This window comes from Cydia amplana, chromosome 1 (genome assembly GCF_948474715.1).
Source record: "Cydia amplana chromosome 1, ilCydAmpl1.1, whole genome shotgun sequence".
Classification (NCBI taxonomy): Eukaryota; Metazoa; Arthropoda; class Insecta; order Lepidoptera; family Tortricidae; genus Cydia; species Cydia amplana.
Window position 1 is genome coordinate 30,264,603 of NC_086069.1, and position 23,295 is coordinate 30,287,897.

A 23,295-nucleotide genomic window follows, 5' to 3' on the forward strand; every position below is an offset into this window, starting at 1 on the left:
GTGGATGTCAAAAAATCTGCATCTGCAACATCCCTGCTACCGACTTTTTGTTTTAATTGATAATTCATTCAGTTTTTATACTGTTTTCATGCAGACATGACGAATGCGAAAAAGTTGGAGCTATGCGGTGCATGACACCGCGCTGTACTGGCGCATGGCCGCGGAGCCAACGTGCAGTGGCGATCGAAATGCAACTGTCACACTAATATGGAAGAGTGATAGATAATAGAGACAGCGTTTCATTGTCGAAGCGATAGCGATTGTCAGCATGGCTAGGGCGTCTAATACGAAGTCAATGGTAATTCATGAATGATTCAAGAGTATTTATCTAAAAGGTATAGTTATATTCCATGTCCAAAGGTCAAAACGTCCAAGGAGTCAATATATCCAAGTTGTCGAAAAGTCCAAGGGTCAAAACGTCCAAGGAGTCAACAGGTCCAAGCGTCAAAACATCCAAGGAGTCAATATGTCCAAGGTGTCAAAATGTCCAAGGGTCAAAACGTCCAAGGAGTCAACAGGTCCAAGCGTCAAAACATCCAAGGAGTCAATATGTCCAAGGTGTCAAAATGTCCAAGGGTCAAAACGTCCAAGGAGTCAACATGTCCAAGGGTCAAAACATCCTAGGAGTCAAAACGTTTAAGGGGTCAACATGTCCAAGGTGTCAATATGTCTAAGGGCCAAAATGTCTAACGAGTCAATAATATTATGTTTAAGTTAAAGATCCAATAGGTTCTCTTGGTTCACATTCCGTTTGGCCACATTCCCAATAAACATTATTTATATTATATTAAATAACCTTATTTTTGCATCCTGTCTGTTTTTTCAAATACATATCTGTAAACTCCAATCATCATTAATTTAAAATCGAGGGAAGGTCTCCATTGATCTCAGAGACCTTTTTCGCGTAGCAGCACGGGATCTGGTAGCTGCCCTCACTGACCCAAAAAGTAAAACCACTCTGTATCTGCTGGCGACTGAGCGCCTACCGCGAACCACGTTCGACGTGTTGCCTCTCTGTCGCACTTGTAAATTCGTACGTAAGTGTGACAGGGAGGTAACACGTCGAACGTGGTTCGCGGTAGGCCCTCTGTACCTACAGTCAGCATCAATATGTTAAAGCGTGTTCAGGTATTTTCGAGTGTGTTTGGTGGCTGCCATTATATTTGATGTCGGGTATTCTATTTTTACTTGTACGCAATCGATATCCGAGATGTCCAAACTACAAATAATGATAGAGCCTGTGCGGAAAGAGAAGAGTCGTAGAATGTATGGGGCCCAATACATTCCACGACTCTTCTCTTTTCGCACAGACTCTAGTTGTTTTAAAATAAACATTGTTTATTCAATTAAACGTCTGTTTATTAAATAATTTCCATCGAGCGCGAAAATGACAAGTCTGTGGTCAAGCGCGAGCGCGAGAATGACAAGTCTGTGTAATAATTATAGTTACAGCTTTGGCCAAAAGTATTGAGCAGCCATGCTTTTTTTCATGTAAACTTGAAATTCTAGTCGAGTATTTACACCTTATTTTAATTATTATCAATTAATTTAAACAGTTTAGGTATTTGTCGTGGCGGTAACTTACGATTGTATAGAAAATTTACAAAAAGTAATTTCGTTGTCGATCCGAATTTTTATTTTAGTGCAATTAGTTTTCTTATTTAACAGGTCTCGGAGATATCGACTCTAGACATTGCGACTCCTTGGACATATTGATTACTTGGACGTTTTGACCCTCGGACGTGTCGACTCCTCGGACGTTTGGACATAGGGCCCCGGAAGGGTTATATTTTACATGTCTCACACGTCACTTTCATACTTTAACATCGTATTTCGATCTCGACGATAAACGGAGGGAGAAGATAGAAGGGGAATAGTAAAAATATTAAAATACATATTTAAAAAAGTAAAAACGATGATTTAATTTATAAAACTTAATACTACAAATCGGGTCTCCGTCACCACGGGCCGGGTCCAGTCAGGGGTCGGCGTCCATGGGCTCGGGGTGGGGGTGGAGCGGCGGCGCCACCAGGTCGGCGGCGGGGTCGGCGGGCGGCGGCGCGGCGTGCGCGGCGAGCGCGGCGCGCAGCTGCAGGAAGCGGCGCTTGAAGGCGAGCCCGCAGCCGCGCGAGCGCCGGAACTCCAGCAGCGTGAGCCCGGCGACCCGCTCGCCGTCCGCCGGCCGCGCGCGCACGGCCCACGCGCGCATGCGCACGTCGCCGCCGCACTCGACCGCGAGCAGGTGCGGCGACTGCGGCAGGCGGCGCCACGCCATGCCGCGCGCGTCCAGCGCCGCCGTGAGCGCGAGCAGCGCGCCGCGCTCGTCCCCGCGCAGCCACACGCGCGTCATGCGCCGCACGAGCCGCGCCACCACGCCGCCGCCGCCCTGCGTGGCCTGCGACAGCAGCAGGTCGCGCGGCGCGGCGGGCTGCGAGTGCACGAGCAGCGCCACCGCGCCGTCCGTCTCGTCGAGCGCGGCCGCCGGGGGCCGGGCCGCCGGCTGCGAGCACCACGTGCGCGACTCTAAAACGAAACGGACCGTGTCTGAATCGATTAAATTGCATTAGTTTTAGTTCCGACCTCGAAAGGACAAAAACGGAACCCCCGTGGGATCCCTCGTCTGTCCCGGCCTATTTTCTCCGAAACTGCTGGACTACGTTGTTAAAAATTGTGTAATGTCAGGGGGGTGTCACTCCGCAGTTTAGGTACATTTGGCCGTCGCGCCCATCGGACAGGTGTAAGGCAGTGGGCTGCCGCTCGGCGTGCACGATCGATAGTCGTGTCACGCGGCGCTCGCGCAAAATTGAAAATACACAATGGCTTCGAAACTTACTTCCGTGAGAATCAGACATACTTACTATCTCCGGATAAAAAATGTATGTTTACATAATCAACGTTTGTAATTCCTACATATTTATCTTAAAAATAATAAATCAGTCGGTATAAAGTCAATTTTTTATTCGGTGACTGAAATGACAGTTCATAGTATGACATTTTATGTTCATACTATGAACTGTCATTTCAGTCTACCGAATAAAAAAATAGACTTTAGGTATAAAAACTTGTCAAGTGATAACCCCGTGCCGACACTCACAGCTCGGTCATAAAACTGCGGCGCGCAAAGGAGATTCTCGGTTCATGCGCGGTTATAAGTTTCAATTTTGCTTGCCGGCGGCGATATAGGTGTAATTTTATACCTAAATCTGTCTTTTGTGAAGGAGTGAATTTTCTGTACGGTAGTACTATTAGTTATTCTGTGGTAATGTGACGTTAAATTGTAACGTTAACTTCATAAATCTAGATATCTTTTCATTGTCTTTCGGTAAATACAGGGAGGATTTTCTTTTTGGGTCAGTGAGGGCAGCTACCGGATCCCGTGCTACTACGAGAAAACGGTCTAAGAAGACCTTCCCTAGATTTCAAATTAATGAAGATTGGCTTTTACAGATTTTGGAAAAAACATACAGGGTGCGAGAAAAAGGTCATTTTTGACAAACTTTTTTTTTGATGCCAATCGATCCCATTCCTATTAAGAATCAAAAGCTTGTATGGAGCCAAAAAAAATTTCCGGCTAAAAAAGCCACAAACCAAGGAAAACTTTTCCCATACAATTTGTATGAAAATGAAAACTTTTATTTTTCACATGCTGTTTTTGTATGCCAATCGATTCCATTCCTATCCAGTATCAATAGTTTCCTAGGGGTCAACTTACGGTAATGTACTAAAAAGCCACAAATTAATAAAAACTTTTTCCATACATTTACTATGGGGAAAATGTGAAATGTTATTCTCAATTTTCTATCTCGCCCATCAGTCCTACAGCAATGTCTTCATACAGTATTATGGTCCTTAAATGTAACAGGACTGATTGGCCAGATAGAAAAACGTGAATTAAATTTCACGTTTTCTCTTATAGAAAAAGTTTTCTTTAATTTGTGGCTTATGAAATGTATGTATGTTTGTAACCATGATCGATACTTAGGTACTTTATAAGTTGTGTATCCAATTGTCACTTTTGTGTATCTTCCTATTAATAGGCATAACCGAACTTGCCCTGTTTCTACTTATTACCAATATCATTATTTTATACTTAATGGAACTATAGGTCTTTGTATATCTACAAGTTTAAACATATTTGTATGTGACTGCTTGTTTACTAAATAAATAAAAAATAAAAAAATGTAAAAAAATTAATTAAATTTGACCCACTTCCTGATTTCCGATGAAGCTGAATATTTGCATACATATGGAAATTGGATGACGATGCAATATTATGGTACGATCGAGCCGATCTGGTGATGGACACGGGAGGTGGCCATAGGAACTCTGTGATAAAACAAAGCAAACTATTTGTGTTTGAGTTTGTTAAAATTGTCGCGATGAGTATTAGTTACCTGTTGAAAGATAAGTACAGTCGGCGATAAAAGCTTGTTTTTTATTTATTTATTGGGATTATATGGAGCGTACCAGAAAGATCGTAAAATTCAACAAGTTGACCTCTCGACTAACATAGGTCTAAATTGTCAGCCTCTGATTTAATAAACTTAAGATTGGGTTTTATAATTTTGTTGAATAGATATTGCATCTGTAAAGTGACGAGTTAAATTAAATGATTTTTTTGCTAAATGATAAAAATAATCATTGAGCTCTGGAGGATATTTCATCAAATGCGATTAAAATGAATCAAGTAACAATTTGATATGCTAAAACCAACCAATACACATTGGCAATTTGGCATAAAATAGGACCATCAGAGAAACCTTACCAATAAAATCTTCTCTATTCCGTCCTCAGGTAGTCGCGTAGTATTCGCACGAGCGCAGTGCTTTGGTAATCTAGCTTTATGAGCTCACGGTACGTCATGGAGCTAAATCGCCAAAGCACCGAACCGCACCGTCGCAGGCCTGCTTCATGCGGGCAGTCGGGGCTTCTTCTCAAACTAACCTTCACTAGTATCCCTTTCAGACCCTTCCAATACATAGAGATGTTAGCCGCGATCGCCTTGTCATTTCATAAAGAGTAACTCATTTGACTGATCTAGGTTTGATGGTGGACGTGGTGGTGAATCATATTTAAGGGTGAAGCCAGACAGTCATTTTGCGGGCTGCGCAGGTGCAGAAATTCTAACTAACGTATGTCGGCAGACAAATCATGTTTGATTTTTCGTCGCCGTGTGAACCAAACGGGTTTTGTACGAAACCGAATGAATGTAGCATAAATTAAGCAACCGACATTACGCGACCCGCAACTCACAACACTACGCTCATCTGGCTTCACCATAACTGACAATGTTATTAGATTCCATTTTAACCACTCGATTTTCAGATCTGAAAGGGTTAATACTAGTCCAGAAAACGGAAGGCTTTCTTCTTTATATACACAAGATCGGTATATCCGTGTGTCCGTAGCGGCGCTCCGTGTTGAGGCACGAGGCAGCTCTGAGACTGGGCCACTCAGAGTCACCTAGTACCTGACACGGCCCGCGCCGCACCTCTACGATCCCTCGCGGGAGTTTATAATGTGCTATTAAGCATATTCCAACATACTTTCATTCCAAATATCTACTCAAATTCATATTAAACTAATATAAATTTCAACTCGAATCATATTGTTACATCAACTATTCTCGACTTTCTTATCTCTGTTGCATCGTTTGTAGTCTGATAATAATGTAATATTTAAAAATACATTTTGCGGCAGTTCGAAACCCACTCGAATCGCTCCATTGAGGGGCATCTATCTAAAGGCTGACGCGACAAAATAATTAGAAACAGTCGATTAAACCTTATAATCTAATCGGTTACAGAAAACATAGAGTGAGGCGTGAAATATCAAAGTTTAAACTGTAGCATAAAACATAAGTTCCGCCGTTTCACCACGGGCAGGGGACGGGGCATGGTATACTAACCCGTGGTCCTCTCGGGCAGCTCGTCGCGCTCGCTCATCCAGGGATGCTGCAGCAGGTCGTCGAGCGTGGCGCGCTTGTTGGCGTCGAGGTGTAAGGCGGAGGCGAGCAGCGAGCGAGCTCCGCCGGACAGTTTCCGCCACGGGCCTCCGTCACTCGCTCCGGAGCTCCAACATGAGAAGCGCTCGTCGGAGGGATGTGCGCGCTCCCAGGGTAGCTCTGCGCGAATACATTACACTTGTTATTAATGTTATGGATGATGTATTAAACGTACATAATAATTAAACAAATACACAGAGAGTTTACGCGCTTCGCTTGACCTTTCATATGAAAGGCGGCCCCCCACCGCCACACGTATGTGATGATATGTGTGTGGTGGTCAAAAAACGTAGGTTTAAATCTCGGTTGTGCCGTATACCTGGAGCGATAAAAATCGCTCCCGAAGAAAAATGCAGTAGGATGACTAAAAATGCGGTCTGGATCCTTATCATACATCATACACAGACGAGGTAAAGAGTAGATCCATTCGCCGCCGTCGTGTGCACCGTAGGGAGGACGTCTCGTCCGCCGAATTGGCCTGATGACAAATTTTGAAATCCCTTTTACTATTGTCGGTACACTTGTATTGGTTCCGAAAAACATAATATTTCAGCTATACTCATAAGATTTAGCATAAATAATTGCATTTTTTTATAGCTAGTTTAAACCTCGCGCGAAAACGCCTCGCGAGCCATTTGTGACGTCATTAATTTGTTGGTGGAAGGGTGATAGACAGTTTACATACTTACAGTTAAGAATTTTCCCTTGAATCCGAATGATATTGTTAATTCAGCACCATATATTACGATTAGGGATGATAAATACATTACAAATATTAATCACAATAACTCATTTTATACAAAAACTCTCACACGGTTGCAATTTAAGATAAATTATTTAGATACATGCAAATTCTGATTGAAAATCACCGAGCGCCGGTTTTACTTTTTAATTTTTCATTTTTTCTGGTTACGACAGCCAACATGGCAATGATAGTTCCATTCAGCCAAAAAATTAAAAAAGTTTTTTGGTGAAATATCGTATTATTTAGCATTTTATTTATTTAATAACGAATATTTACTTTACATCGTGTAATAATATTTTTTGGACGTAATAAATGTTTAGTGGCGAAATAACTTTTTTTTTTAACCTCCAAACTCTTTGGTGAGGATGTATGGATTACGGTCAATGAGGTTGTCTATGCTGCTCTAAGAAATACGTCATGGATTGATGACGTCACTCTTTAGCTCGCTTCTGATTGGCGTTTCAGTCAAAATGGCTGATTGGGGAATTTTGCACTTTTATTTTATTGAATATATTAATAATCCTAATGTTTATACTGAGATAGGGCCATTTTTTAGAACCATATTAACATGTATGTTTCTTTGAAACCATTATTTCCATGATTCTTCGTTAGTGTCATCAGGCCAATTGTTGGTGCACTAGTATAGAGCTCATCACCAAATAAAACATATTTAAAAATAGTCAAAATTCATCGGAAAATATCTACCCTATTACCTTTTCTTAATACCAAAATCGCATAATCTGACTAATGGATTTCCCCGAGTTTGAAGAAAGCGACGCAATTTTTTGAATTAGGAAGGGCATACCCTTTCATTTTAGCTTAGCGATATCTCTGAAAGGGAAACCCCTTCCTAGAGCTCAAGTCAAAGGGCTATTCGATAAACGACTAAAAGCCATTTAAACGCTTTTTTCTGGGAAGGGGTGGACGGGTCCCTGTAAATAAGTTGTCACAATAGTAGTTTATGCAACAGTGATATAATAAGGGTTCTTAAAATTCAAGGGTCGAAGTTACAAAACGAGACGTAGTCGAGTTTTGTAAAAAAAAAGACCCGAGAATTTTAAGAACCAATTATGAGCTGTTGCATACATTACTTTTTCTATGACAGCTGCAGCAAAAAAAAAAAAAAAGTCATTATTTAAAAAAAATTGAGTTATTATTTAAAAAAAAAAAGAGTTCTTATTGTAAATGAAAACATACCTCTTTCAATCAAGATGATCGGAACTAGTATCTTTAAAAAAAATAAAGCAGTTGTATTATACTCATAAGATGACTGCTAGCAGTCATCTTATGAGCCTATAGACAAATCATTCAAATGACATTGCTTTAGATATCACTGTCAGTCATTTAATTGACACATTTAAGTGCTGGAGTAGAAAAAAAATATTATAATATTAAGTGGGAATGATAGGCAACTAGATTCTCAGTAAACTAATAGTCAAAACTAAAAGCGTATTACATTATTTGTCGGGTGGGGGAGTACACTTAGCCCTGCCTCCCCCTCAGTATAATTGGGTACTTTCCTCTACTTCAAATAAATTATTTCACACCGTGCACGAAATAAAGCACCAGATAATTATTAGAAAAACAAAGATAGCAGTTATTTTTAAATACAATTTTATATTTAATAAATTGGATTGAAATATAAAGAGTAGGTGAGTTGACCGTGACGTCAATACACACGTTTTCATATAAATTTCATATTAGAAAATCGTTTTACAGTTCTAAAAAAGAAGCTGATTTGACTAGTAGAAAAGTAGCCAATTTAAAATAAAGAGTTCATAGAAATAAGGTACTTAACTTAATGAAACGCTTTTAACTATTGAAATTCTAATCAACACAGTTTAAATAAAAATTTAGAAGATCATCCATAAATCAATTAATTATTAACTATTTCACTTATAATTGTGCAACGTGGGGGGTAAGTGAAATTTTGCATACGAGGTCTTTAGATGCACGACAGCCGCAGGCTCGAGTATGCAATATTCTTACCCCCGGAGTTACACACAATGTTTTTCATCACACTTGCGAAGAAAAAAATAAATTTGAAGCGAAATAATTAATACGGTAACATTTCAAACATTCGTCCGCCATAATGTAATTTCTTGACAGGTTAGGCCAGGCCTATGGAACTCTCCGCGCGAGCTCGGTTTTTATTGCCAATTTAGACTCTCGCGCGAGCCACGAGACGAGCCGCGAGCCGCGCCACGAGACGCGAGTCCACCGCTTACACTCGCGTTCGGCTTCTCATTCGGTTATAAACCTTATGCCGTGCCGTTAGTGATTAAATTATATTAGCTTGACGAGCTTGCGAGCCACGAGACGAGCCGCGAGCCCACCGCTTACACTCTCGTCTCGTAGCTCGGCTCGCGGCTCGTCTCGTGGCTCGCCCGAGTCTAAACCGCTTTTTATACCTACGAATCCGTTCCCGTTCACGGTAGAAAAGCAAGCCAGTTGGTTGTCATGTCACGCGCACTCACGCACGCACGTCGCGTCGCCACGCGTTCGAATATGATAAAATGTATGCAAAAGAAATGTCTTCGTCACGAACAAATAACACAACTTGTAGTGTGGTTGAATGCAGAAACTACAAAACTAATAAAAAAATACCGTTTTTGCTCTTCCGATAGATAGGAAAAGTAAGGAGACATTCTCAATACAAGTACTTATACCAATTGTTTTTATTTTTACGATAGCAAGCTACGTAGGTGGTATTGAATTATTGATTCATTGTGCGATTTGTGCGGTTTATAAAACGCCGTAAACACTTACGTTTACTGCAGGGAGATATGACCTTTTAAAATGTCTCGCAGTCACTCGTCGGAATGAAACGCATAAACGGAATATTGTAATTACTTATTGCAACTTATCTTGCTCATCTCATGGTTATTTTACGCTATGCTTTTATATGGCCAGTTCTAATGGTAGTTTGACAGTTATAACTTATATTTGTAAATACCTAAGTAGGTAGGTATCTTCTATAGAATCTATAGTTTAAGCGTCGGCAACCCTAGCGTTGCGTCGGTGCGCGCGGTGCGGCGCGTTGAAGGTCATTCCATTGTATTTTAGTGTAGGTATTAAAACGGTAGGTATTTGCGCTTTCTTTGAGAGATAAGTATCTGTTCGTAAGAACTATTATATAATCTGTGGTTAGGCATCGAAGGCACAGACCTTCGGCATTCAGCCACGAATTAACATTTTGTGTAAAAAATTTAAACGGATATTAAATTAATCAAATTAGATATTTTTAAACATACATAAATAACCAAACATAAACAAAAATATTAAAATATAATCGAAGTATTTTAAATGTAAAACTCCCTTATTATACCTTGACTTTAAATAAAGTATTTTACTTACAACCTACTTGGTTCGTATGAATTAGTGATATAATTAAAAAAGAAAGCTATAACTCCCTAGGGAGTTATAGCTTTTTTTTTCACAATCCATAACTCCCGCGGGATCAATATAGGCCTTTATCCTTCAGTACACCTGCATGAAATAAGATCTTTTTCGGGCAAGTGTGATGAAATTTTAACAACTTAATAAATGAATTTTTACCTCATTTCATTATGACTTCCTCACATCTACTAAAAAATATGAATGAGCATCTAAATTATCTAAAATATCAAAGAAATCAACGAGAACATGCAAATATACAAAGCAACAAGTTCTGCAAATCAATTGTAACACAAGCTGAAAATAAAGTATAACATAAAAGAGTTCTTCTCATATGCTCCTTGTAATAAAATTAAAATCTAATATATTATATTAATAATATATTATGTAATCAAATAAATCACTATGAAGTATTTACAAGTCTGATTCTAATAAGGACTAATGGTTTCGGAAACTCCAGTTCTATGGAACACATGTAAAAGACCCCGAGAAAAATAAAAATAAACAAAAAATAAAATGCACATTCAGCAGGCCGCGGAGCTCGGGCTCGGTTCGACGAAGTCGCGCGACTCGTAACTTCGGTACCATAACTTTAGGGCCTCGCACGCCTACAGCTAGGATACCAAAGACACCAGCCGCGCGCGCACGGAGGCCCCTCCGCGTTCGAGTCGGCTGCAAGTACACTCACGAAAATAATGCCAAATTAAATTACAGAGCTGGCCAAAAATATACCACTATTTCATCAGACAACTATCGACGGTCAAAGGAGACCCGACACGGTCTCGTAAACAACGGCCCCCGCTGGGTTAAAAGTGGTATATTTTGAGGCAGCTAGGTCGACAAGCGGCAGCGGCAACAACAGGCACGCACCTCCGGCGAGCATGGCCAGCAGCAGCAGCGCCGCGGCCCACAGGTCGGCGGGCGGCGCGCGGTAGGGCGCGCGCGCGGCGCGCAGCACCTCGGGCGCGGCGTACGGCAGCGTGCCGCACACGCGGCCCAGCAGCCGCTCGCGAGACCCGCGCCGGAACAGCGTCGCCAGACCCAGGTCCGAGATCTTCACCTGCCGTCGGACACCCGACACCCGTGCATTGCATGATATACAGGTAATAATATAATATGACTAAAAAAGTAAAGGGATAGTTGGCGGCACAAAGCGCAACAATGATGTTCTTCAATGTTATTCTAGATCATTTAATCCGGGAACGAAGATGCCGCTATCGAGTCTACCGGCCCTAGGTCCTAAGCTGGATAATCTCACTACCTAACTCACAAACTACGGAATCCTTCGCCTTCAAACGAAGCTCTAAAAATCCGATGTCGGATGCGGATCAATGTAAAGAAAGAAGGCGTTTTTTAAATCATTTCTGCCCCCCCTCCACTAAATCAGCAAATGCCTTAATTATAATTCCTATTGGAGACAAAAACCTCACGCATTTGCTTTGCGCTCCGACTTGTTGATTAATCCAAAACTGAGATGCGTTTAAGAGATAGAGAATAGCCGGGTCCACACAGAGCGAGCGTGTGCGCACGCGGCTATTATAGACATCCTTGAATTTTCCAATCTTTCCATTTATTTGTCAACATATTCAAATGAGAAAGTAGAAATATTTTTAGCTTACAAAGATTTTTTTACATAAACTTTGATATTAATCTGTAACATCCCAAGTAATTTGCAATTGTATGCTTGTTTACGCAAACAAACATGCAATTTGGAAGCGCTAGTGGCCTAGCGGTAAGAGCGTGCGACTTGCAATCCGGAGGTCGCGGGTTCGAACTCCGGCTCGTACGGAAGAATGAGTTTTTCGGAACTATGTACGAAATATCATTTGATATTTACCAGTCGCTTTTCGGTGAAGGAAAACATCGTGAGGAAACCGGACTAATCCAAATACGGGCCTAGTTTACCCTCCGGGTTGGAAGGTCAGATGGTAGTCGCTTTCGTAAAAACTAGAACCTACGCCAATTACTGGGATTAGTTGCCAAGCGGACCCCAGGCTCCCATGAGCCGTGGCAAAATGCCGGGACAACGCAAGGAAGATGATGATGTTTGTTTACGCGATATGATTAACTAAACAAATACAGCACTTCCAAGGAAAATGTACCTATTTCACTATTCACAGACTCATTAATCATCAACAATACAAACTTTATAATTTTGATGAAGAAAGTGTAGTTCTTTATATGTGACGAATATAAAACCTCAATTAATCTAATATTTTTTGATTATGTAATGTAAAATGAAACATAAAAAAAAATCATTAGGATCAATCTGTAACCATATTCCAGAAGGTCTACCGCAAACCACGTTCGACGTGTTGCCTCCCTGTCACACTTACGTACGAAGACAGAGAGCCAACACGTCGTACGTGGTTCGCGGTAGGCCCTCTGGTATTTTTGGGTGGGTTGTGAACCTTTGCATGAAATAAAAAGTCGTGGACACTAACCTGGTCCCTGTCATCAAGCAAAACGTTTTCCGGTTTGAGGTCTCTATGTGCCACCCCTCGGGAGTGCAAGTAGCTCAGCCCCCTGAGGATCTGGCGCCAGTAGCGACGCGCCAGCGTTGCGCACATACCCCGGTCCGGCTCGATGCGGTCGAACAACTCTCCTCCCTGTTGGATTGTGTCGTTGTAATTCTATGTTGGTATAGCACAAATCCGGACGACGATTTTGCCTCCTGAATAGTTGTTAAGTGAAGCCAGGCATCTGACTTTTAATTCACGGTCCACTTATTTCGAACTAGTGCAAGTGCAAACTCAACTGCTAGGATAATTTTATTTTTAACTAACCAACTAGTTTCTGCTCGCGTTTTCGTCTGCGGAACTGAAAATATTTCCATAGAAATGTTGATATTTTAGTAGGTATTAGAAGTAAATCCGTGATCCGGGAGCCAGCGAGACCTCGCCAGAGTATAGTGCTACCTGTGCGTACTCGAGGAACATGTAGTGGTGCGGCGGCGCGGCGCGGGCGCCCAGACAGCGCAGCACGTGCGGGTGGCGCAGCGCGCGGTGCAGCGCCGCCTCGCGCGCCGCCGCGGCCAGCGCGTCGCTGTCGGGCGGCGCTCGGACCGTCTTCAGCGCCACGCAGGCGCCGCTGCCGCTGTTCACCAGCAGCCGCACCCTGCCCGAGGTAACGTATACGATAGGAAAAGTGCTCCGATGTCAAAACTACACACTTAACCTAAAACATCATAAGATTCATTTTTTTACTTATACCGTTCAGTATATATACTATATAAAGTTTATGCTTTCTTTTTAAATATTTAATTGATAGATTCATAGATCACACTTTGTAAAATTAAAAAAAAAACTATATGTAAAAAATTTCAATTGCTTTATTACGGTTAGATATGAGGATATCTAATACCTTTAAACGAGCAATTCTTATATATATATATATATATATTTCGGGGATCTCGGAAACGGCTCTAACGATTTCGATGAAATTTGCTATACGGGGGTTGGGCGAAAAATCGATCTAGCTAGGTCTTATCTCTGGGAAAACGCGCATTTTCGAGTTTTTATATGTCACCCAGATATTTAGGTATAATTTGAGGTATAAGTACATATTTTACAAAAAAATATTGAACGATATTGAAGCCCAAACTTGGTATGTTTTGAAAATTATTTTTATTATAATTTACAAAAAGACTTAAATATAATTATATTTTCTAAACATTTTTTTTTAATTCCATACAAAAAAAGATGACGTCATAACTCCTCTCGTTTTTTTTTAATTTGTTGGTGCTTCGGGTCAAATAGTTTCAAATGTCCTAAAGATCAATCGTACCGATTTTCATACCTTTAACACTATTTGCAACGTTTTTTGGTGAACCGCTAGCGCTATAGTATGTTAAATAGAGTCCAGACGAGCTGGGCAAATCGACCGATTTGATCGGAAAATAATTGGCGCCAATCGCCAACTTAATCACCAATTTAAGATTTATGGTGATATTTGAGCCCTCTAAGTTAAAAAAAATGCTCCAAAACGAAAATACTCCAAAGCGTCACAAACTGGTATTCTTACATCTGCACCTCATTTTATTGGTAATATCGCATTAACATGTTCGGCACGGTCAGACGGACTAGAGCACTTTTCCGATCCGCTTTATGGCCGTCAGTTATATAATAATGTGCTTTTTACTGTTTTTACAGACACCTTCAAATCTTATTGCAGTAAAAAAAAACGTAGGTAAACGCGGCATAGACGTCTCGGCGCAGACTCGAAGTTCAAGGACACTTCGGTTCGGAGTTGATGCTTAAACCAGCGTAGCGGCCTTGGGCGTGCATGCGTCAAGCAATACACACCATGTGTTTTTAACCGCCTTCAAAAAAAAAGGAGATTCTCAGTTTGAACCGTATGTTTTGTATAGTTATGTCATGTTTGGCTGAACCGATTTTGATGCGGTTTTCAGAAAAGTGCTTGTTACATTCTGGGGCAGGTTTTAGTATACATAGAGCTGAGCTGATGCTGAACCCTGGGCGTACCTAGTGGAACTCAGGTTTAGTGCAACATAGGCACACGCTGTTTTTGTCATCCGACGCGTTTTGATGTCCACTTGGGAGAGCAGTACCCAAGATAGAGCTGATGCTGAACCCTGGCTGTAGAAGATCCTAAAGAAGGACTAGACCAAACAAAACTAAGAATATTCACAGATGGCTCAAAAACAAACACAGGAACAGGATGTGGTGTCTTCTCAGAGGACCTGAACATACACATCTCAAAACCCCTGGGCGAATTTAACACAGTATTCCAAGCTGAATGCGTAGGTATAATAGAAGCTTGCAATGCTATAACAAGACGACAAGTGAAACACGAGAATATACTAATACTGTCAGACTGTAAATTAGATAAACTAACTTCAGATCTTATACTGGAATGTCATCGAAGACTTACTGAAGTGAGCAAAGAAGGCAACAAAGTAACAGTCCAATGGATAAAGGGGCATAGTGGATCAAGAGGAAACGATGCAGCGGATGAACTGGCCAGGAAAGGCTCAGAGACACCGGCATACGGAACCGAGCCCATCATACCCCTTCCAATATCCTACATACACTACTGTACTACTGTGTGTGTATATATAGTACTGGAATGACACATGCAGGCAGACCAAAGATATTTTACCGGAACTGAACTACAAGCTCACCAAAATACTACTGAAAACACCTAGGCAACAACTACGTAAAATAATAGGACTTATCACAGGACATAACACACTAAACAAACACCTACACAATATGAGTAAAACAGATAGCCCCATGTGCAGAGCGTGCATGGAAGAAGAGGAAACAACAAAACACATACTCCTAGACTGCAAACAGGTAGAAACATACAGGAACAAATACCTAGGGACTCCGAGCACACTAAAAGAGGCAGTCAGCAACCTGAAAACACTGCTAGGTTTCATGGAGGAGCTGGGGTGGTTAGAGTAGCGCCGCGCCACCTCGTTTCACGCAAAATACGCACAATGGTTCTCGATTTGCGGAAAATGCCCAGAAGCACTAACTAACTAACTAACCCTGGCTGTACCTAGTGGAACTCAGGTTTGGTGCAACATAGACACATGCTGTTTTGGTCATCCGTCATGCCTTGATGAGCACTTGGGAGAGCAGTACCCAAGATAGAGCTGATGCTGAACCCTGGCTGTACCTAGTGGAACTCAGATTTGGTACAACATAGGCACCTACTGTTTTGGTAACTCGACTCGTTGTCATGTGCCATGTTGCGGAATTCCACTAGGTGGGTCGATCAACTTTTTTTTGTCCCAACAAAATGAAAAATCATCTTTCAAATCTATGTTTTTTTAACCGCCTTCAAAAAACAGGAGGTTCACAGTTTGACCCGTATGTTTGCTGAACCGATTTTGATACGATTTTCAGAAAGAGTTTGTTGAAAAACAATTGGACCTACCGGTAGGTGGCTATCGGTATATCGTCAAATTTGATTTACTGAAACCGATTTGGATGAAATTGTGTATTTAGATGAAATTTTGGGAGTGGGGGTGGGATGGAAGTGGGAGTGCGAGTGGGAGTGAAAGTGAGAGTGGGATTGGAGTGTAAGTAATGTCTCACATTAACATGCCTAATATACTCGTGTCTTGTCGAGTCTTTTGAGAGTTAACTTTTTCTTTACAAATCTTAATCTAGGCTAAATTTGAGTAACAATAATAGGACGAAAGAAAATTTCTATATCTGACAATTTACAAATCGTTTAGCACCGAAACGTCATGTTTCGACCCGATTATTATCGAGGTGGGCCATCGACAACACTAGTATTAGCCCAAAACTAAATGAAGACTAAAAGTAAAAAATATATACAAAAAAGAATTAAAAAAATACCAAAATAATTTTATTTTATTTCTTTTTAAATAAAAGGGAACCACCTGCAAAAAATCAACCCACTGAAAAGCACAACAAAAACATTCTTTGCTGCCAAACAGAATAAAAAACGAGTAGTTAGTAGTGCAAGAACTAAGTTAGCGAGTCAAGCGTTCTTGCTTGTCTAAAAGTTTAGTTCCCTAAAATTTTGATTTAGCACCGACCACCCCACCCCTATATCCTATATACAATTTTTTTTGTGCTTTTCAGTGGGTTGATTTTTGAAGGCGGTTCCTTTTTTTTTAAAGAAATAATTATTCGTTTAATTACCTCTGTTATGCACATCACATTTACACCTACGTCAAGTACCTACCTAAATACGAGGAAGCAGAATTGTTTCATACACGAATTTCATGTTTATACAAGAATTCGGAAGAGTTTCTATTAGTCGTTAACATTTGTTTAATCTTGGCGTTACCATTAATTTAGTCGACTTCGAAATGGATTTAGAAGTCTATCAATAATTCTAGTATTGTGAGCCCACAGTAGCGTCAAAACTATTTTGAAAGAGGAGAGAATCGAATATCGATTAATTTCGTCCAATGCATTTTTAAGAGTTATAATATACTCGTATCGTACAATAACGCAATTTTTTTCTGTTAAAGATAACAACTGAGACTTTTATCTAAGAAGATAAAATAGTCTTTATTAAAATACTCTTTATTTGGAGGCTTTATTCTTTGTGTTGAGCTTAAGAAATACTATACAAACGGCTTGACTCGGGACTTAAGACTCGGACGTTTTTATATACAAGGTGTCCCAAGAAGTAGTGATATACTGAATCTGGGAGGTAGAGGACCTAGAGGGCTATCTGAATCACCCCCATGTATGTTCCGCGATTTTTCGTATTTTCGGAGTTATAATTTTTTTTAATTTTTCACCTATCGCCGAGTACGATGAGATTTTTATTTATGGTGACGTGAATTATTGCGGTAGATGCTTGATTTTTTTTTGTGTGCTAAGCTGATAGATAGGCCAATTCAGTATGGTAACATTTACTATCGTTAGATCTTTGAATGGAATTTAAAAAAAAATGTATGCCAAGAAAGATAAAATTACCCAGTATGTTTTATTTTTTTAAGCGCCCTTGAAGTTGTGAACATACTGGGTAATTTTATCTTACTTGGCATTAATTTTTTTTTTAATTCCATTCAAAGATCTAACGATAGTAAATGTTACCATACTGAATTGGCCTATCTATCAGCTTAGCACACAAAAAAAATCAAGCATCTACCGCAATTACATTGCCTAACCGATCGGCTTCTATGCCCCCTATGCGCATAACTTGCAACTTCCTGGAGCTGTTTACCGCCGGCAGTAAGTGTGATGTACAATCTCTCGCTGTTAGCCACGGCGCCAATATTCCTGCAGCCGCCGCCGAAATATAGCGGCAGTGACCGCGCGGGGTGGATAAACTCTCAAGGATGGCGCGTTTTTGCTCCGCGCCGCGCCGCCGCCGCTGCAGCGCGGTTCCGCCTCGCGACAATATCACATCTCAACCATCTCAATCCATCACCACGATCAACATTGCTTGGCTTGACAGTCTTGATGTTCATGTGCTCAAATTATTCTAGTCCGTCTAAGCTAACTATATGCACGTACTTGAACAGAACAAAGTGAGGAAGTGTCATTATAAACGTTTTAATTTTTGACCAACTGGTACTTGGTTTGTCATCATGGGCGGCACTATATTTAGTTAGAGCCTCAAGCAAATAAACAAAACCGATATTTGGTCAAAAATTAACAACAATGAACAAAGTCCGGATTATGGACTCCTATGTACTTAGTACACTCTGCTACGAAGATCGTCTTCGAAAAATTTATTTGTTTCTGGATGACATGGGTGTAGATGTCAAACTTGTCATCTAGAAATGGGTGGGTGTAAATTAAAATTATAGTACCTACACAATCGTATATTTTTCGTAGGGTTCCGCGAGGGAGGTTAAAATCCGGTTTTCATCTTTTTTTTTATTTCCAATATTATTTAAGTAAAGGTTACACTTAATTTTGAAATAATGCAGAAGAATTGTATAAAGAATTTTCCCCTAATTTTCATTTTCTTATTGAATATTGCACACAACTGTATCTTTTAGGAGTGGGCGCTTCATACAAGTAACTAATGCTGCGCTTCCACCAGTGATGTGCTGATGTGCGAGGACAATCGGTACACCCTGAGCGACTCTATTTGTGTGACCTACCTAAGTTGTATATTATTTGTGTCAAGAAATTTTATTTCACGAAGCGCTACAATACATTATGCTAAAGTGATATTCGAGCATATTATAGCATATAATTAGTTAATATCTGGGAGACCGAGCTTTGCTCGGTAAACATATAAAATCACAAAAATGAGTGTTTTTCCAGAGATAAGACTAGATCGATTTTTTGCCCCCGAAAACCCCCATTGCATTGAATTGCATCGAAATCGTTAGAGCCGTTTCTGAAATCGCTGAAATATATATATAAATAAATAAATAAACAAACAAGAATTGCTCGTTTAAAGGTATAAGATTTGGTGCATAATGAGAGGATAGTTAAATTTATAAACAGCAATTTCCTTTTCTTTATTCTAGCATTAAATGCATATTGCCATTTGTTACCTGTACATTATAGAATGCACTGACTAGCTTGCACAGTTCACGGCTCAAATCAGATGTTAATACATTTGCTATTAGTAATTGCCTACAAAAGAAATTGGGCAAATTAACAACCTGTTCAATTGGAACTAAGCAAATGATGTGGCAGATTGTCCAGATTTCTTAGGATCTGGAAAGGTCATGTGATTTCCATCAACATCCCTGTTAAACTTAATATCTATTTTTTGAAGAAATATAATTTAGAAAAAAAATTACTACTAATTTTGATGATCCTCCAAATTAACAACTCCACTACCTCGACGACATCCAAACAAGTTTGAAAACATATTGGTGTTCCAGCTACAGTCAAGTTTACTTCCAATAAATGCATGGCTAAATGAAGGGAGCATGGAGACCAAAAGCAGTACATACAATATTAGTCAATTATACTATAATACCTTCAACAAATTAAACCTGGGAAGCATCCTGACAACTTATATAATAATAAACATTTAATGTTTATAACAAATAGTCACAAAACAAAAAATATTTCCAAACTAGGCGGGAGACATAGATATTTAACCTAAAGGAAAGCGTGCGGTTTATGATGTAGGTATGTGCAGCAAGAAATGAAGTGAGAAGGTACTCACTCTCCGTAGGCGCCCTCGCCCAGCACCTGCGCCACGAGCCAGCCCTCCACGAACTCGCCGCCGCCTGCCGGCTCGGCGGCCGCCATGTCGCGCGCCGCCCGCACAGGCACAGGCTCCGGCTCCTGCAACAACGCTGCGTCAAACCCGGCCCACTGCGACCAGCCGGCGACCCGGTCGGCCCGATGAGCCGACCACGCCGCCGCCCGTCACGATGTGCCTGCGGACCATTTTTCCCCGAACGAAAGACCGAAATGTTTGCAGAATTTTAAAAAATAAGACTGAATCCAGAACCCCGGTCGTCGTTCGACCCCGGAGGCCGGTCTCTACGTGTAAATCGAGCGTTTCGAAGATGGTAAATGGCGGAGGGCACGTGGAGATCGCCGAACAAAGCGAGCGCCGCCGTCGGCGATGTTACCTTCCCACCTCGTCCGATAACGGTAATCGCTCGCCCGAAAACGTCGATATCTCGGTCTTAACGATGAATTGAGAACGTTGAAAGTACTCGGAATATTTTAATAATTATGAATATTCAGCACTAACCGTTTAACGACTACACCATTTTGCCATTTTCCTCCCAAAGATCGTTCGCCAATCGCTGACCGCGCCATCGTTCGAGCTCGATCGGCATTTTTTCGGACAAAAAGATCAATGGCTGACAAGCGTTCTGAATACCTTTCTGAATTTTCCTTTCGTAGATCAAATCTTACGACGACACTGGGTCAGTAACAAAAAGGAATATTGTAATATGTTTAAATTATTAATCTTCACTATATTATAAATGCAGTTAAATTAAATATTATTGATATAAACAAAAAACTACGGAAGTGTGATTAGTTATTTCTTTAAATTTTCTAGATATTTCTATTATAGTTTCAGAACGTTTGTAAAACCATAGACACCACTTCCTCCGTTTAAGACTGATTTGCATGACAAGGATTTAGTTTACAAAAGAGACGATTGCATTGTTATAGTCTGTCAAGCAAGCCATTTCCGTCAGTGGAAAAAAGAAGAAATATAAAATAAATAGTGTGGCAAAAGACTGTCTTATTTCAAACAGACAGAGAAAATCATACTATCTTTGTCTTACACTAGTACTAGCACCGAAAAGAAAAGGATGAGTATCTCGCCAAGTCGAGCAAAACAAAGAGGCACGGCCGTACCATCCTTTTCTCGAAGCGATTCAGGGCTATAACCGCGAAAATCGAAGTTCGCAAATTGCGGGCATTTTTCTCTGTCACTCTAGTTACGGCTTCATTGGAGTAAAAGAGAAAGACCCCCGCAATTTGCGAAAAACGGATTTCGCGATAGCCCCTCAGGCCATTATCGACGTCCTGTAATTTTGTGCTGGCTGAAGCTAGAACCCTGAATTTTCAGTGACATATAGGGCTTAAAATGCTTTAGATATATTCTCAAAAACATTAAATCTGAACTTGTAGTTTAAGAATTATTGTACGTCAAAGTTCCTTAGTTTCGACACTGACACACTCATGCACTCACTCACCGATCATCATACTCGATCTCATACTTCTAGCATACCCACAAGCTTCAAATTTTAAACATAAGTAGTTTTCAGCTTATCAAGCCATAGAAAACCTAAAAATATTGCAATATCAGTCACGTTTTAAAGATCTAAGAACTGCATAAGTAAGTTTGTAATCCCATATAAATATATGCTATTACAAAGTTACTGTTGCAGTTCATACAAATAGTACCTAGGTAAAGTAAAGGTATATTCATATGTACATCGTAGTACGATGTGAGTATGAATGAAGATGTGTTTAGTTTTGATATATATGTATACATATTATGGATATAAGTACCCGAAAAGAAGGACTGCCTACAAAAAGAGATGAGATCCCATCAAAAACATTACATGTAAAAAGGTGCCAGTCTCACAACGCTTCTACTACAAAAAAGTTTTGAGATGTAATATGAAACCAAGTCGGTTATTTTAATCAGTGCCAGGGGGTGTTAAAACCGTATCAATAAGATATCTTTAATTTGTAATACATATAATGACTTGGCAATCGCACATAATGCTGCACGCAATAAACCCGTACCGTACTCGTAAATATGTGTAATGCTCAAACTGCAATTAGCGCTAGCGTTATGTTCAATTAGAATGAATATCTGGGTGACCGAGCTTCGCTCGGAAAACATATAAAAACTCAAAAATGCGCGTTTTCCCAGAGATAAGACCTAGCTAGATCGATTTTTCGCCCCCGAAAACCCCCATATAGCAAATTTCATCGAAATCGTTAGAGCCGTTTCCGAGATCCCCGAAATATTTATTTATATATATATATAAATAAATATATAAATAAACAAGAATTGCTCGTTTAAAGGTATTAGATTTTTAATAGGTGACGATGATCCTTATGTCATTATGCAGCCGTGCGATGGCCAAGTCATTATATGTATTACAAACTTGGAGGATATAATCAAACGGAGACGCCATGTCTGTAATTTTCTGTACAAAACAGTCTGCCGATTTTTACGGGGGAGGGGAACGTCAAATGTATGCGTAACGTAAAAATAGCCATGTCAGATAAACGTCAGTCCATACATTGTGTATGACCGTTGGCCGCCTATTTTCGACAGAGGGGAAAGCCTGTTAATGGCTACTCCGTTTAGTTGTATCCTCCAAGATTACAAATTAAAGATATCTTAAGGGCCCTCCACACTCGTGCGCGAATCGCGGTGCGAAGCCGCGAACGCGAGTGTGGCGTCGATTTCGCAGATTGTTCACGCCTTCGCGCATTATTCCCCATTTTTTGTCGGTTTTTCGGCCCACGTCAAAGGAGGCGCGAAGCGCGAACTAGCAAGACTCCACATTACTCACTATTTTGGCTCATCAGTTGCAAGATTAATATTAATTATATTATATAAAACGTCTATAATTTACGGTTTTACAACAAAACAAAATGGAAAAATAGCCACAGCAAGTATGATGCCGTAGATAAATGACAGTTAAACTCGATCAGCTGATGCTTTTCCGCCATCTTGGCGCGAACCAAACTGCGAATTCACCGTGACGTGTGCGAGTTTGGAGTCATAATTCAACGTCGCGATATGTTCGCTCTGCGAAGTCGCGCCGCGATGCACACGCATAGTCTGGAGGGGGCTTTATTGACAAACACCTGCGATCTGGAGCATTTACGAATTCACCTCCTTAGGTATGTAATCTGGGGGCACGGTAGTGCCCCCGCCAAGACGAGCAAAGCGAAGCGCAAGGGCACTACCTACCTTTTCTCGAAGCGCTTCGTCGTTTTTTTGAACCCTCTTAACTTGGGTTTGGATTATACCAGATAAACAAAACTCTCGGGATATGATGTCAATAGTGGACTTATTAAGCATAAAAAATTTCAATTGCATAGCTCTTATACTTTGGATTTTATTAATGTCTAAAAAACCCCGATTTCGTCACTGACTCATTCACTCATTCACTCACTGTTGATCATCAAAACCTCTAGGGTACTTCCTGAAGTCCTAGGAAGCTGAAATTTGGTATGTGAGATAGTATTAGTCCACAAACAACAAAACAATTCAA

The 23,295-nt window shown here is 40.6% G+C and overlaps 1 protein-coding gene across 1 annotated transcript; it reads right to left on the reverse strand.

Annotated features, from left to right (window-relative positions):
- Positions 1-1,978: 1,978 nt before the first annotated feature.
- LOC134662673 (serine/threonine-protein kinase grp) lies at positions 1,979-19,912 on the reverse strand. The gene is made up of 6 exons (XM_063518947.1): positions 19,746-19,912; positions 13,064-13,262; positions 12,590-12,754; positions 11,016-11,205; positions 5,909-6,124; positions 1,979-2,523 (listed from the first exon to the last, which is right to left on the reverse strand). Exons 1-6 carry the CDS (start codon positions 19,829-19,831, stop codon positions 1,979-1,981), a joined length of 1,401 nt encoding a protein of 466 aa, XP_063375017.1. The 5' UTR covers positions 19,832-19,912.
- Positions 19,913-23,295: the final 3,383 nt, after the last annotated feature.